General features: G+C 42.1%; 1 protein-coding gene across 4 annotated transcripts in view; it reads left to right on the top strand.

Annotated features, from left to right (window-relative positions):
* Positions 1-16,982, top strand: part of LOC144699574 (platelet-derived growth factor subunit A-like) — a 67,809-nt gene that overhangs the window by 39,144 nt on the left and 11,683 nt on the right. For 3 of the 4 annotated variants that reach the window (XM_078570614.1, XM_078570615.1, XM_078570613.1), the window contains 2 exons: positions 10,388-10,528; positions 13,894-14,081. In XM_078570614.1, the coding sequence (XP_078426740.1) occupies positions 10,388-10,528; positions 13,894-14,081 (329 nt within the window). The remainder of the gene's footprint in view (positions 1-10,387; positions 10,529-13,893; positions 14,082-16,982) is intronic. The other variant, XM_078570616.1, reaches the window with a different exon arrangement.

Raw genomic sequence — 16,982 nt, 5'->3', positions numbered from 1 at the left:
CACAGGAGACCCTCCAGCCCAACATCAGAAAGCAGTAGAAGCAGATGGCTGTGGAGGCTAATGGTAGGGGCGTAGCCCCACGGACTGGATACTGTGCGCAAGAAGTTAATAGACCTCACAAGAGTGGTCAAAATCAGTGAATGCATCTTTCACGTATCATATCCTACCTGTTGAATCTCCAGCTTCAAACAATAGTATTGTTCAAATAACTACACCCCCACTACTTACCTGACAACAATCTCTATCGATGAGGACTCATACCTGACATTCATATGCTCCAGACACTACTGTAAGCCTCACAGTCACGTTTCACAACTTCCACAGTGCCATGTCCTAGGACAGCCACATCACGTAAACACATTGCACTACACTCACTGACACACTTCCTTTATCTCAAAATGGCACACCAATTGAGGCAGCAGGAGCTAACTGAATGGGAGCATACCATGTCGTAAGCCCAGGGAGAGAACAGTGATAACCAATATTGAGAAGGCCATTGCTTACGCTGTAGCCAGTGATGGAGCTGAAACCATTGACGATGACGGTATCTTCCTTACCTAATCTTCCTATTCACACCTCATCTCCACTTCAACCCACACGCTCTCTGATTTTCAAACTGCAGATGGCGTAAGCATGCACCTCTTACTTCTTCCACCATGCTACAACCTTATCCTCACACCTTTCTTCTTTCAAACAAAAAGTGCAATCTGGCCAGGCAGTGGACGAACAGGAAAAAGACAGTGGCTTTGAAGACACACCGTAATTTGACTTTGTACCCACAGTCACCAGCTCAGATACTGGCACTATGTGTAATTTAGAGAAGAGATTAAAAGCAAGGCCTGCACGTGGTAGGTCACAGGGTATGTGACCTGCAGCCATGGCAAAGGGCAGGAAATTCACAGGCGCCAGCTTGTTGGCGGATGAGATCGCACACTAGCTCCACTGGAAAGGACTCAGATGAGCACTTTGATAGGGCAGTGTACAGAAGGACGTTGATGTGTATGCACAGAGGTGCTTGGTGTATTGGGAAGTCTGCCAGAAAACATGTAGTCAGTATCAAGGGGCATGGAGGAGCCTAGCACCAACTTGGCACAGGGCTTTCCAGCATGAAAGTGATGGTTGTTCACACACTCGTAAATCCAACATGATCCAATGTCCGGTGGCTGACGTGATGGCTTCTATTGCAGCACAAGCAGCGGTCACCTAATATCTGTGAGCTGACGTGGAATCTTAGACTGTTCCATTCAAGATCACCTTTCTGCCTGCAAGCTCAGGCTGCTTCCGTTGTGGTTATGGATTATAGTGCGCAAAGAGGCTTGCCGTTAGAGCAGTCCAGCAAGTTGTTCTGAGCAGATCAGTAGGATTTCTGATTTGCCACCCCGGGGGAGTGGCAGTGATCCCATGGAGCAAGAATCTCCTGTCCTTTCTCAGGAAGACAGAATTCATCGTCCTACCACTGCGGCCTCGCTTGTGGCCTTGTCAGCTAGTGACTGCCCATGCCGAGAAAGTGCAGTCCACAGTTGGGCCATCTAGGCCTGGAGCTGCTCGATGGTCCTCCGAGACCATTTTAAGTCTCCCTGCTGAATCATCAACCTTCCACCAACCAAATTGCAGTCGCTGGGGTAACAGGGTGTAGGCTCACTAGGCCAGGCACATGGAAGACAGGCAGTAAGGGAATGTACAAGTTGATATTTGTATGTAATATGGCATCATTTCATTTATAAATTTTGTTTGGAATGTTTAGTTTGTGATGGCATTTATTTTTGCATTGTGGCCAAAGGGACACAGTGACGGTCAGTGACTGAGGGGAAGTAAAGCGTGGGATTGTTGGTGAATTGGGGATCGGGGTTATAGTTACTGCGATTGCACTCCAATGCGTTCTTCATGGACAGCCGGGACAGAAAGGAGATGTCTAGGATTCCTCCTCCCTTCCACTTCCTCCTCCTCCTCCTCATGCTCCTGCTTCTCAGCTATTTTCCATTTGGCTGGTGGTGGCGAGGTGTGCAGTACGTAGCAGATCACCACAAAATTCACATCTGCCCTGCCGACTACTGCAGGGCTCCTCCAGAGCTGGTCTGGGCAGCTGCGGCACTGTTTCAGCACGCCAATGGTTTCCTCTATCACCTATCCATGTGGCATATTGGCTTCCATTAAACGCATGCTGCCCATGTAGGCATAGGTTGCACACCAGAGTCCCCGGCAGTCACGCTGTTGGTGGAGAACCCTCGTGGCCATGTTGCCACCCTCTGGTTTGCCATGGTGGCTCAACAGCTGCTGGCACAGCAGGTTGGCACAGAAAGAAGGCATCATGATTGCTACCAGGATACTGGTCATTGAGCTGCAAAATTTGCTGCATATTGTCACACACCAGCTGAACGCTAAAGGAGTGGAATTGTTTTCAGTTCTAGTATGGGACAGAGTTGATATGCCAAATCTATTAAGTAGGCTTCCCTACTTGACCCCTGCACCATGGGGACATCTGCAAGGTTAGCAAAGCCAATGTGTTTGCTCCCCCTACTCCTCTCTGGCCAGAGACAATGAAACTTAGTCAGTTCACATTGAAATGGAGAGCTTCAGTGACCTCCCATACATAATAATAGATGGCAAACTGCATGATGTTGCAAATATCTCCAGCCTGGAAGGAGGCAGATGCATAGATGTTCATTGCCTCAGTCACCTTCAGACAATGCAGTTCTTGCCTTGCTCTGCTGGTGCAGCTGTGGCTCCAGCACATAGCAAATTTCAGTGTGGATGTCTTAACTGAAGCATAGACATTTCACTTATTGTTTCAGGGGGGACAATTGCTCCCTTAGTACCCTGGCTGGATGTGGCCTCCTGCTGAGAACCCCTCCTCTCACCCTCCCTCTTCTAGCAACTTGTCCCACTCTGTGTGATCTCTGTTCATTCTCCAAGTCATGTTATATTCCAAGGGGGTTGTCTGGAAGCAAGAAGTTTATGCAGAAGCCTTGATGTTACCAAAATTCCTTCAGTACTTGCTGCATCACTCCCTGTAGAGTTTTTGCAATTTTAAACAACTATGAAAAGTACAAAACACTTGCAGAGTCAATGCAACTGCCAAAAGAAGTCATCCAGCACTATCCTATAAATAGTTGGTGATCACTTTAAATAGCACTGCTGGGCAGTCTGTCCTGTTGCTGAATGCATGTTTAGCTGTGCGAGGTTAAAAGGTGTTAGCTGAGTGTTGAACTCCAAAATGGCGTCGCTGTTGTCAAATCGGCATTACATGCTGATAGACATCACAATCTTCCTGTTCTCTTTGGTGGCCGTTCACTGCATTCTGTGAATGTCCTCACCAATATGGCGTCTGGTATGAATCGCCCCAAAAGTCTGTGCATGCTCCACGGACACCATTTCGGAGGTCTATGGGCACTCAGAGCATCCAAAAAATGGATGCAAACGATTCCAATTTCTCGCCCTTAGACACTAGAGAAGACAGTGTTATGAAGTAGCCAAAGTAGAAACTGTCAAAATATTCTCTTGGAGAATGACTGACCTGGCTTTGGGATATGCTGATATCTGGAGAGCCTAATCTCAAGGCAGAAGTTGTATAAACACGCTGAACAATCTGAAGAGGGAGATGCAAAACACAGCCAAAAGGAATCAATGTCTCTCTCTGTGCTTTTGTGATTTGAGCCAAAAGCATGAGGGATTCATCTCAGCTGGAACCAAACTAGGCAAAAATCCATCCATCCAGCATCTAAACCTCTAACCCATGTCCAATGAGTTCCAGCTTAACAAAAGTCCTCAAGTATTGCTTAGTAGTGCCAAGGAAAAGTGCAATATTTCCGAGCAACTTGCGATGTTACACTTAGCTTCAATAAAACTGACTTGGATTAGCTGCAAGTGTACTTCAGGTCAACTTATTCCATCTTATTTACTCAGAAATTACATGGTAAACAATGAATGAGGAGCATTCTAGTCCTCTTTCTGTTCGCTGTCTAACAAGCCGATTGAGCACAACCAATGACTGGCCATATCTACGTAAATAAAAGACTTTTTGCCCACCATTTGTTTTTGGGATGCTGCTAACTCCAGTGGCAGGACTTATTACCCATCCTTTTTATATCTCTGGAGCCACATGTAGACCAGGTCAGTTAGTGCCAGCAGATTCCCTTCCCTGAAGGCCATTATTGAAGCAGTTGATGTGTTTTAGCCACAATCTGGCAGCAATTATATAATCACTTCCTTTGGCTAACCTGAAGGTTCCCAGATTTATTGAAGCCAATTTTATAACTTGCCATGATGGGATCATGAACTGATGACCTCCTGAGTTGGCGATTCAGTACAATAACCATCAGGCCCATCATACCTTTGGCTGAAAAGCCTTTTTAAAGCACTTTTTCAGCTAAAAATCTCTGCAAGTAACCATGTGACTTATACCAAGTAGAGATAGTTGAGTTGATATTAGCATATGAGAAACCTAGTGAAAGACCAGCCATGTAAGGAATCCTGTAAAACGGGACCAGAGACAATCACAGCGACAGATCAACGTCTCCATTTTCAGACAGCCATGCTACAGAATTGCAAGCAGTGCCAAGTTGGCAGAGGTGATGGCCTAGTGGTAATGTTGCTGGAGTAATAATCCAGGGACCCAGGCTAATGATGTGGGTTCAATCCTGCCTGACATCTGGTGGAATTTGAATTCAATTAATAAATCTGGAATATAAAGTTAATCTTAGTAATAATGACCATAAGTATCATTGGTTGTTGCAAAAACCCATCTGGTTTGTGAATGTCATTCAGGGAAGGAAATCTGCCATCCTTACCCAGTCTGGCCTATATGTGACTCCTGATCCACAGCAATGTGATTGACTCTTAACTGCCTCCTTAAATGACATGGCAAGCAACGCAATTCAATGGCAATTAGGGATGGGTGACAAATGCTGGCCTTGCCAGTGATGCCTACAATTGAATAAATAGAAGAAAATTATATTACTGGCAATGTTACATTTTTAAACAAGCATGAATGTATGTCACCTTCATATAGCCATTAATGTAATGTTTTGTTAAACCATGAATAAGTCATGTTAATACAAATTGTATGGTTTCCCACTGTACTCCTGAATTGTGCGCTGGTTTGGAAATGTGCCATTGAAAATAAATAATTACAATTTTTTTTAATAATACACTGCAGTGGAAAAATTATGGGGTCCACTCGGGAGTGAAATGAAAGGTGCCAGCTGATATAAGCAATATTGCAAATAGACTTATTAGGTGATCTTAACTGTTTTGTAAATATGTAAATATGTTGCTGAGGAGGATTAACTCTAGTCTCTGCAGTTTGAGTGCTGTTTTCAGGATGTTCAGAAGCAGCAGAATTATTCCGTGGATTGCCAAAATAAGTTATTTTTAAGGAGTTTATGTCTGTTTCCATCCTGGTTGTTGACAAATGTTGCAAGCTTTATCTTTGTGCTGAAATGCATCAACAGGCTTTCCATTTATTCCTCTTGTTGGCCCTGTGTTTATTCCTGTTTATTTGTCTGCTCCAGGAGATTACATGGCTGAGTGCGGGCAAGAATTGTCCAGTCATCATGCTCCAGTCGTCATGAGAATGGGGCCACTTGGCCTTTTCCTGCCTGTTAGTTTCATACGTTTGTGTTGTTCCTTGTCAAAAGTGATGAAGACTTGCTCAATTGATTATCATTCGACAACCATGGACATAGGGGCAAGGGGCAAGTTGACTTTCTGAATGTGAAGTACTTGTTCATTGGATGCCATGAAGAAACACAGTATTATGACTTTTGTCTAAAACTATTGGATGATACACAAGTGTGAGAACAGCTCAGTTACTTAACTTGTCATTTCAGTGAGTGCCATCCACAGGGCTTCTTAGAAATCCCATACAAAAGCAGGCCAGCTGTGTAAAAATCAAAAGTTTTCAAAACTGCTCGAGTTGCTATGATCTTTAGAACTCTATGCACCTTCTTGTGTGGACTATGTTGTTTCCAAATGTGCAAACTGCGGCTTCCTTATTATCCCTTCCACCTTATTACCACTCCTTCTTCCTCACCAGCTTCCTCATTGTGTCCAGGGCATCTTGAACAGGCTAGGAATTCTTAACAAAGTCATTAGTGAACAATACAAAAACCATCAGGTCTAGGAGAGTGGTCATGTGTCCAGTTATGGTGCTAAAACGTACTTGTTTTTCTTGAAAACTACATTGAAGTGCCTCATCAATTCTGTATAGCTTTAGGCAAAGCTTTTTTCTCTGCATAAGTTTCAATGGATCATTATGTAGTTTGGTTCATTTGCTTGATAATGGCTAATTCGATCTTGAACGCTCATGTGGCAATTTAAGAATTTAACAAGCTGTTGCGCCTAGGAATCTAATTTAAAAAATGTACATTACTGACCCTCATAATCAGATACACTAACGCAAAGGAACAGTTTCGCAACCTTCTAAAACTGCCCTTCCTTCAGTGATTCAACAGCTACAGTGCGTCAGTTTCTTATAATGTTTGTGTTCACACCCCTCAGAATCAAAACATGTTGTGTAAAAACCCCATGGGCAGAAATTTTTGCTCGGTGGGCAGGCACGCTCCCAACTCACTTGAGCGTGAAATGACGCGTGTTGACATCAATGTGCAGCCGCACGATAGTTTGGTTGGTGAGTGCGCACTGGAGCCAGCGGCGTACCCGCCAACAATCAAAAGGCCTGTTCAGGCCATTAAGTTGTCAATTAACGTAAGGTTTTCGCTGCCCATCCAACCTAATGGTTGGCGGGCAGGCGAAAAGGCCAAGCGGCCTTTGCATTTTCTTTTTGGAAACCTCATCTATGGGCGGGGTCATGTTTCCGAAAGCAAATAAAAATAAAATAAAAACTTTAATTTTTCATTAATAACGTGCCCCTGCTCATGTGACAGAGTCACCTGAGCGGGGACATGTTTTATTACATTTTTATTTTTAAAAATTTTTTAATATCTCCTCATCTCCCTGAGGCACGGAGCTGGGCGGGCCTTAATTGGCCCACCAGCGTGAAATCGCGGTGCGGTGCAGATCGCGGGCAGCGCTCGGCTTCCTGACTACCCCCCTGCCCGCCCCCACCAAACCTGCCCGCCAAGGGCAAAACTCTGCACTATGTCAAAGTAAGATTAGTTTGAGCATTAGGTTTGCCATGATTCACATTCATCTTCACATTATTAAAATTCTTTAGGGTTTTTTAGCTAATTGTTTGTTGTGCTTATCCTTTTTCTGCCCAGTCTTGTTCAGCCCTTTCTTGAGCTAGGTCTATGGTTCCTGCTCAAACTTGCTTAGCCCTTTCCATGGAGACTGCTCTCCTTGCTTCACCTTGTTCAATGTTCCCACAAGTAGCACCACTGAAGAAACAGTGGGAAGCAAATCGAAAACTCGCTAAAGAGGGAAAATTACTGACAGGAAAGGTGATGGCGGGAGGAATGGAACAGACGAGATTCAAGAAAAGAGAAAAGGGCAAAAGATTTCATGTGGCAAAGGAACAAAGAAAAACAAAAAAACCCAAAAAACTCCGAGTAATATTTTAAAAATTTGATTCAGAAAAGTGTAACTGGGACGAAAACCAAATATCATGATTTCGGACAATGGTAGACAGAAACAAACAACAAATGCACTTGGCTTTCTTTTTTCTTTGTGGGCTTTATTTATTTCTTTATTGGTTTCCAACTATTGATGCCAAGCAAACTAATTTATAAATTCCCTTTTGATCTTTCTATACTTTTGGAATAACATTAATTATCTGTCTAACAACACCAGGTTTCCAGTGAAAAGCAAAGAAAGTTCTGGAACAGCATCCCATAATTCTACCCTCACTTCTTTGAGCAGTGCTCAGTCAAGCCTTAGCTTGTCTTGATGTCTACTGAATAGTTCAGCACCACTGATTTTTTAAATGGTCAGCTGAGAGCCTGAACACACAGGCACGCATCACCATGCTCAAGAGTCTCAAAAACTAACAAAGGAGTAATTCACAAAACCAAATTCCTGTCTGCTTAATATGGGAGGCACACTCTATCTGTAGGAACACAGTCCAGTTGCCTGCCCAGAGATTTTAGGTGCAAGATGCCGAGAACCAAGGTTTTGATAGCATCTCCCAAGCCAGTGACTTCTATCACGTAGAAGAGCAAGAGCAGCAGGCACATGTGAACACTACCACCTGCAAATCCCTCTCGAGGTCATCGTTCCTTCATCATCACTGCTGCAAAATCCTGTAACTCCCTACCTAACAGCACATGGACTGAAGTTATGCAGGAGGGCAGTTCGTCACCACGCTCTCATTGGCAGTTTGGGATGGACAATATATGTAGGCCTTGCCGGCGACACTCACATCCCATGAATGAAAAATAAGATAAAAATCTTGACGTATGGGTGAAGCTCAGCTAAAGCCATGCAGTTTACTGGCACCATAAATTGGTAAATGTTTTAGTGCTTGATTAGCTGGGCCACCCGGCCGGCCAAGTGTGAAGAATCTCAGTCCCATTGGCAAACCTGTCTCTTAAGGTCCTACCAATGGGCGAGCAAGGCAACATCTCCAGTGCACTGATGTACTCTGAATATTCTTGACTCCAGCATCAGATTATGAGCCCTCCTAGGAAGAATGTCAAGTGTGCCATCTTGAAGCCAACTCAACACCAAAGAAATCCCATTTTGGTATTTTTCATTTTGTTTCATATGAACACACCATATGGCCTTTTGACCAACCTTGATTATATTCTGAAAAATCTTTCCAATTTTGTTTGGTGCCTTTACCCTTCTGATTTCTATACACGTTCAGGACCAAAAACAACTGTTTTCCTTAATCACAACCTTGTCACATGTTAAATCTAATTACATTATGGTAACACATGGTAACACATTCTCTAAATTTTTCACCACCTCAGTTCACTGCTAAATATTAGATTAAGTATAGTCGCTTCCCATTTAACACGCTCCATCAAGAAGGGATTTGCATTAGCTGTATTCACATAATTCAACCATTTGAAAGATCTCCTTAAGACTTGGGAACTAATTTTAAAATGAGCTTTAATGACGTACCCTGTTTCCATCATGATTTGTTAATGAAAGGTTTTCACTGATAGTTTATTTGGTGGACATTGGCCCCCTGAAGTTATGCAATGTGAGTATTAGTTGATAAGCACTTGATTGGCTCATACAAAACTCCTTTATTTTAACAGAGGCATTAATCTAACTAAAATAAGTGGCTTAATACCTCAGTCAAAGTAGCCAACAAAATAATTCAATAAGATGCACTATGGGTGGGATTTTCCAGCCTCGTCAAAGGTGGGCATCAGCACAGTGCGATGGGAAAATTTAGGGAGCTGTTGAAAGTCAACATCTCTCCAAATTTTCCTGTCCCATCCATGACAGGGGTCAGAAAATCCTGGCCTATATGCCCGTACAAGGGTCGGTTAGCTTAGATGGCTAGACAGTGATGCAGAATGATGCTGATGGTGCAGGTTCAATCCCCATACTGGCTATGGTATTTCATGGAGGCCTTGGCACCTTGCCGTGCCCCAAGCTTGCGGAGTGGCACCCCCCAAGCTGTGAGTTGCCAAAAATTGTCTCTCTCGAATGGAAAGATATGCCTATGGTCCTTTGGGACTGTGATTAGATGATGATGATGCTGTTTCTGTACACTAATACTTGCACTGTTTAGTTTCAAGGCCTTGTTTTATTCCACTAAATATTCCATAAGGTTGTTGTACTCCAATTAACAGTTCTGGTATCAGTGTGCATTACTAGTTCCCTTAGACTTTCATGCAGTGATGGAAATGGTTAGAAATGTTACCATTTTGATGCTATTGCCATCTTTTTGTTGTCCAAATGAATAGGGGTTAAAGTATATGTGGTGTAATGTGAATTAAGCTTCATGTGTTTCCCTTACTCCGTTAATCACTGTCATCCCTGCTATTAATTAATATAGAATGATTTACTCAATCCAACAGTAACTGGCACCATCAGCTGTATGTGCACAGATAATTATAACCTAATTATAATTCAGTACCCTTTAATAATCACCAAAGCATCCAATGTGTGGAGGATGATCCAACATGCAATGGCTGAATTGCCTATTATATGAGCTGAAACTGTGCCAACTGTCTTGCATACAAAATATTTCCTGTTGAAACCAGAACTCCTTATTTTGATGCTTTTGTAGTTTTGTGGAATATTGCCTCATGAAAAGTGGTTCCTTGATGGTATTGCTTATTCAAGTTGCATCAAATTCAACAATCTCTGGAATCTCCTGACTTCATCACTGACTGTGGTGGCAGGCCCAGGCCTATCATGTCGCCAGCTGAGTAATTTTCACAGCCACATAACGTCTTGTGGCAGATTTGGGCTTGGCATTGCGTGCTTGTTGAACTGAGCAGGGTTTTTGTGCTTTGTGTTTTTTAAGGTGTGCCACTTAGGCTGGGGAGACACAAAGGTGCTAATGAACACCCTGGACAAATGGCAAGCAATGAAGGACACTCGCCCTCTCTGCTAACAGTAATGGGAGAACCACCAGCACAGAGCCAACCACGATCATTTATAGCAGGTCTGCTAGTATTACTACCAGTTCATGCTCAGCTTCCATTTCCTGTTTGACAGCAAGATCCTACTCATCAACTGGAGCACCTCTCTCCTCAAGTACTGTTGGGTGAGAGTAAGCTAGGTGTTACTTCAACTTGTTTGGGCCTCATTCTGTTTTTCTTTCAACCTTTTACATGTTGCAATTACAAATGCACTGGCTTAGAGCATTATCCTAAATGCTTCCACTTAATTAACTATTTTACTAACAAATTGGTGAAGATTCTAAGATATATGGTGGTTTGATTTCTGAAAGCACGTTTTAAGTTGCTGATTCTAGGAGAGAAGATTAATCTTATTCTCATCTGTTTGCCACAGACTTTCAGGAACTTATCACATTCCTGAATCCACTCAAAGTATATTTGAGGGCAAATCGAGAGAACATGGTTCTGGAGATGAATGAGGAGCAGACTTTGAAGAGTGGAGATAAAAACACCTCTGCAAAGCAATGTGGGCAATAATCAGAGCTACCGATTCAGCAAAGCAAATTCCATCTTTAATACATATAATTTGGGGATTTTAGCAACTTCTGCAGCTCCATTCTGTCCATTTTGTTCTATGAAAATGGCAAATCAGTTGCCTTGACTGTGATCGAATAGTCAACTTACCTCTCATCGCTGATAGGAGTGATGCTCGTGGTAGCGAATGTTTGCCTCAGAATTGCTACATTGCAAGGAAGAGCCTTTGTATTCTCATCAATGGACATTCTTTCAGATGTAATTTTTTTTTAAGTTACTCTGATCAGAACACATACATGGGGTAGTGGGCATAGCCATATGGATGTCATCGTAAACTCTACCTTTAGGAGAAAGGGATGGGATTAGAGAGCTCGACAAAGTTGCAAATCGTTGTTGCATCATTTGCAAAAGAACAATGTGTGACATGACTGTTACTTGTCTACATGGTATCAGCTTCATCACTGCTACTTCCCAGGTCTTTGACACTGTCTAAGTATTGCTGGAAGCATCATATTTTGTAATTGAAATAGAGAATATATACCTTTTAAGAACTCTTGTCCACCACTAATCTGATCAGGAGTTGACATAAGCAACAAATCATGCAGTACGTGAATTGTGTAATTGACCCTGTGTGACTGCCCCAAACCAAATTTCCCCAGGAATGCGTATAATCCACCATTTCTGAAACCCCAAATATTAAGCATCAACTCAACGTGAACAGAACTGCATAAAGAGCTTGTTTGATTTGAACAAGTGCCGATAATTGACCGAATTTGCATGGGATTCCTTAGTTGGGACCATGATATCCCGGAGTAGACACTGGATCTCATTTTTCTCATTTTGGCTCAGGCTATTTTTCAGGTGTTCCTGGCCGCTGCCTAAAACGGGCAGTGGCCCCCCTTACAGATGTAAATGAGGTGGATCGGGCCCCTAACAGAGAATGATCTGCGACGAGCAGTCCTGGCATCAGACCTTCACCACTCAGGATTCTTCAGTGGATGCTATGGTCTTGGCATCTGCCAACAAATATGGGGTTTTTATTTAGATTTGGAGGAGCTAATGTGCTTCCTTTCCTCCACAATATTTGTGATTGCCGTCCCACCCCCCTCTGGTTGGTGCAATCCTGTCCCTGTCCAAGAATGTGCCCTTGGGAACTCTTGACATTCAAGCAGGCAAAATGTGAAAGCTGTCTGTGGAGGTATGACAGTACAAGCTAGCAGTCCGGTTGGGGCATGTCCATGCGGGTGTGTAGTTATGTGTCCAAAAATGAGCCGTAACAAATTTCCTACATATCTCTGTTAAAGGTTTGGCTGTTTGCATAAACAAGGTCAACGTTAGATTCATAAGACTGTCCTAGAAAAGAACTAGTCAAGCTCTCAGCCAATGTTATCCCTATTAACATGCCTGAGGTTTCACTTGCTCATATAGGAAATAGTATAAAACAAATTCATGTCTGAAAATATTGTACAATATTTCACTGGTTGAAAATGTTACCTCATTAAAATGACAAACTGAGTTAAAAATGGTGTACTAATTATATATAGAATAATGAATAGGGCAGACGGATTTAAAGGGCTGTCATTCATTTGATTGCTAAGCCACATGAATGCAGCGCAGACGGCTAGAAATGTTAACAAGATCAAGATCCTTTTAACTCCCTCTGCAACATCTCCTATGCTCACTACATTTTTTAGAAGTTCAGCAATGTAATCAGTAGCGTTCAGTGATAGTGCCGCTGTGCAGATTGTTTTAAGAAGCATATTAATGATTGTTAAAAGTTGTAGCGCCATGATTTTCATTAAAGACAGTGACAGTTGGAATGAGGAGCACTTCAAGTTAAAACCGGAAAAAGATCCAAATTTTAGCTGAATCAGGCGTGCTCCTGAAGATTTGGTTCAAATTTGGGCAATTTCAGGTTCCCAGAAAATGAGCCAGTGAAAGTAAAGGCCATGTATATCATCACTAGAGACAGTTGAGTGCACTGTTCACAACCCAGAGGGGCAAGAGGGTAGGAGTAGGTGGATACGACAGAATTGATGATCCAGTGTACATCATACGGGATCTACAGTGTGAAGTCTCATAGACTATCTGAGGAGCTAATTTCTTTTAAATGTTAAAGTGCTGTTCATAATTAATGGAAACAGATTCTTAAAAACAATTTCCAATTGCGAGGCAAAGTTTATCTTTTGTAAGTAAATACATGTTGTGGTCACGAGGGAGCTGCATGGTCTTTTTGAGGGGTGTGTTTCATTATCAGAATGTCTTTCTCATCCCCCCCGCCCCCCACCTCTTTTCTATGTTCTCACATTCATGTGAATGGAAAATATTGTACTTAAGCTATATTTTCTGAACACCAATGGTCGGAAAATTGTGCTCAGAGCACTCACAAGTTTCTGATCTGTTTCCGCTGGGGTTTTATGTTTCCAGCTGGGAATTCAACGTTAGAAAATTACCCCCAAAAACAACGCACAAAATTCGTCTTAATTTCAGGAAAAAAAAATTCAGTGATTTTATTATTTTCAATACTTTTGTTTTATTTTATGACAGGGCCTGGGTTGTTTTATTGCAGACCACCTGTGGTTTAATTGAAGGACTTGTTGTTTTAAAAGGTTAGGAATACCAATTGCCCCTGTGATGATTGTTATAAGGAGCTCAGAGATGTTACAGCTCCATCTCTGGAGCAGGTAGGGAAAAGCAGGTAGCCTTGGAGATAGCCTTTGGAGGAAATAACAGCCACTGTTACCTTTACCAATGCCACATTTGAACTCTATAGTCTGGTGCACTGGGGAGTGGGAATTAGGATTTTAACATAGAAGTATGTGAGATTGTAAGTGTGAACAGTAATTTTCCCATTTTCTTCTCTCATTAACCAAAGGGAATTCAAAAGCAGCTGGATGCAAAACAAGGATAGTTTCGGTAGAGGTTCCTCGCTACAAAGTGGACCCCACTTCAGTGGGCTTCTTTCTGTGGCCTTCATGTGTTGAAATAAAGCGCTGCTCTGGCTGTTGTAACACCAAAACCTATAAATGCATTCCTTCTGTTGCAAATTACAGGCCCTTTCAGGTACGTCGTAAAACGTTGTTTCACATATTCTGTAACTGGGACGTTTTAAATGTGTTTTTTGAAACTCTGCAGGCTGGTTAGTGCAGTGTATTTTAATTCTTAAGATAGCACCACCTCCACAGCTCTATGGAAAGTCAATGGCTGTCGGCTGTTGTCCTTGCCCTATACACACCGCATAGTCATTCTGCTATCAGCACCACTTTGAATGAGGCTTTGGGCTGTTAAAATCTTGCTTTTAAATAGGGCATGATTTGATAAAATAAAAACTGCCTAACTTCTGCCTAACTTAATTATATCTTAATCACATATGACCAAAGAAAAAGTCCCGAAAAATTTAAAATCCCAAATTCAAGCGTTAGACATGCCAACCATTACTCCTGTAATATGTATTGAACTAATGATTTGGAGATGTGAGTTCAAATCCCCATCACAGCGCCTGGGGAATACAAATTCAATTCATTAATTAAAATCTAAAATTTAAAAAGAGCTAGCCTCAGTAATGGTGACCATGAAATGATGGATAATCGCAAAAATGCCCATCTGCATCACTGATGTCCTTTAAAGAAGGAAATCAGGTGTGGCCTATATGTAATTCCAGATACATAGTAAAGTGGTTGACTCTTAACTGCCCTCTGAAATGGCCTAGCCAACCACTTAGCTATATTCAAGAAGGTGGCTTACCATCACCTTCTCAAGGGCGATTAGGATGGATACTAAATACTGACCTTATCAGCAATGTCCAGATCCTTTGAATGATCTTAAAAAACTTGTCTTGCTTGTATTATAAAATAAATGGGATTAGGGAGTGAGAACTTGCTTTTGTATAGTACATTCCCTTATCCTCGAGTTGGTGCAAAGTGATTCACGACCAATTTTCTGATGTGGAGTTACTGTTATCCTGCAGACAAACTTGGCAGAAATTTTGTACATAGCAAAATGTCACAAACAGTGAATTAGGCCAATGACCAGTTAACTAACCTCTTTTGATGGTGTTTGCTGAGAGAGTTCAATTCTCAGCTCTTCTTCAAATTGTGCCATGAGATAAGTTGCATCCACCAGAATATTTTACTTGAATGATGGTACCGGTGACAATGCGGCACTCCGCTGAAGTGTCAGTGCATTAAGGCCTGGAGTAGGGCTTGGAGCCATTGTCTTCTGATTCGAAGGTGAGAGTTGCACTGACTGATGGATGATGATTGATAGTGCAATAAGTTACAGCATTGCAGTAAGTCCTATGGAGCCTAAAAGTGAATGTACCATCTCCAGGTCTGTTGAAAGTTGTTTTGATGGCTGTCCAAGTTCTGTACAAAACAAGTTTGGACAGTCTCAAGTCAGGACTTAATGCATCGAGGTAAAAAAAAACGACAAAAACTGGCAGCTGCTCTCAAAGAAGCCACACGGGTGAATAGTGTAGTAAATTGAAATCTCAGCATTGTGAAACGGGGGCCGGTTTACACGTTAATACAGACTAACTCAACGTCTTAGTGGCTGAGAGATCAATGGTGGGGTACCTAAAAGAGAAGAGTGGGTCAAAAAATTTAAATCAGAACCTGAATTGTTGAACGTAAAGAAGTCAACAGAATAGCAGATCATATTTGTTTGTTCCAGAACGTAAATGTGTATTTGGGTAGTTGAGTCAGTTAGTTGAGTCAGGATTTGGGGCAGGAAATGTGAAAGGAACTGTTCATAACCATACTTGTACGCAACACCTACTCAGTATTGACCAAGATGAAGCAACCTGGTGCTTAGTGACAACTCCCTTATATAATGAACGTGCTTACATCGGATGTGCATAAAGGGGGAATTCATTTCCAAAATTTAATTGGTATTAACTGAGCAACTTTGGGAAGAAAGGTTTTTATACATTTGCTGGAGTCACATTTCCTTTAGCACATAGAATTAATAAATAAAAAAAGCACTGTTATTTAAAGAGGTTACAGACTGGGCTTTATGGAAACCTTTCTTCAGTAAGTTGCCCACAATAAAATCAATGCGAGAAGTTGGACTGTCTCAGTTAGCTTTTATTCAAAGTACAGTTTTAAAAAATATTTAAACATTAAGGAGCTCTCCATTGTTCCTGGTATAGCGCTATTGCTGTTTCTTTCAATATTCTATTTTGTACCATGTATTTCAATTTCTTCTTCTGTCCAACGTGTACAGTATTTATCCCTCTAATGACACTTCAGCCTTTGTTTTAAATGACTTCCATTCTCAATTAATTCCATTTGGTAGTTTTTTTTCCCTATTGCTCAAATCTCACTTGCTTTGACAACTTGGTAGCAAACACAACCTCATTCTGAACCTCAGATTGTCACTGCAGTAAATCATAGAATCAGAGAATGATACAGCACAAAAGGAAGCCATTTGGCCCATCAAGCCTCTGCCAGTTTAATTGGAACTATCCAATTAGTCCCACACCTCTGCGCCTTCTCATAGCCCAACAAGTTTAACCACTTCAACTATTTATCCAATTACCTTTTGAAAGTTATCATTGAATCTGCTTCCAAGCATGCCAGATCACAACAACTCTTCTGGTTATCAGCCCTCCTGTTAAGAGCAAAAGAAATAGGAGCTGGAGTAAACCATTCAGCCCTGTGAGACTGCTCACAATTGTATACGGTGCTGGGTGATCTTCTATGCAACTCCACTTCCTTACCTGCTCCCCATATCCCTTGATTCTCTGAGAGGTGAAAAATCCATTGACCTCAGTCTTAAATATACTCAGCAGTGGAGCATCCACAACTCCCTGGGGGAGACAGTCCCAAAGATTCACAACTCGGCTATGAAGAAATTTCACCTCATCTCATTCCTAAATGATCGACCTTTTATCCTGAGGCTGTGCCCCCATGTTCTAGATTCCCCAACTTGGGGAAACAACCTCTTGGTGTCTAGCCTGTCAAG

Source organism: Cetorhinus maximus, chromosome 24 (assembly GCF_964194155.1).
Source record: "Cetorhinus maximus chromosome 24, sCetMax3.hap1.1, whole genome shotgun sequence".
NCBI lineage: Eukaryota > Metazoa > Chordata > Chondrichthyes > Lamniformes > Cetorhinidae > Cetorhinus > Cetorhinus maximus.
The sequence above is the reverse complement of the archived record's forward strand: the minus strand, read 5'-3'. Positions and strand labels throughout refer to the sequence as shown.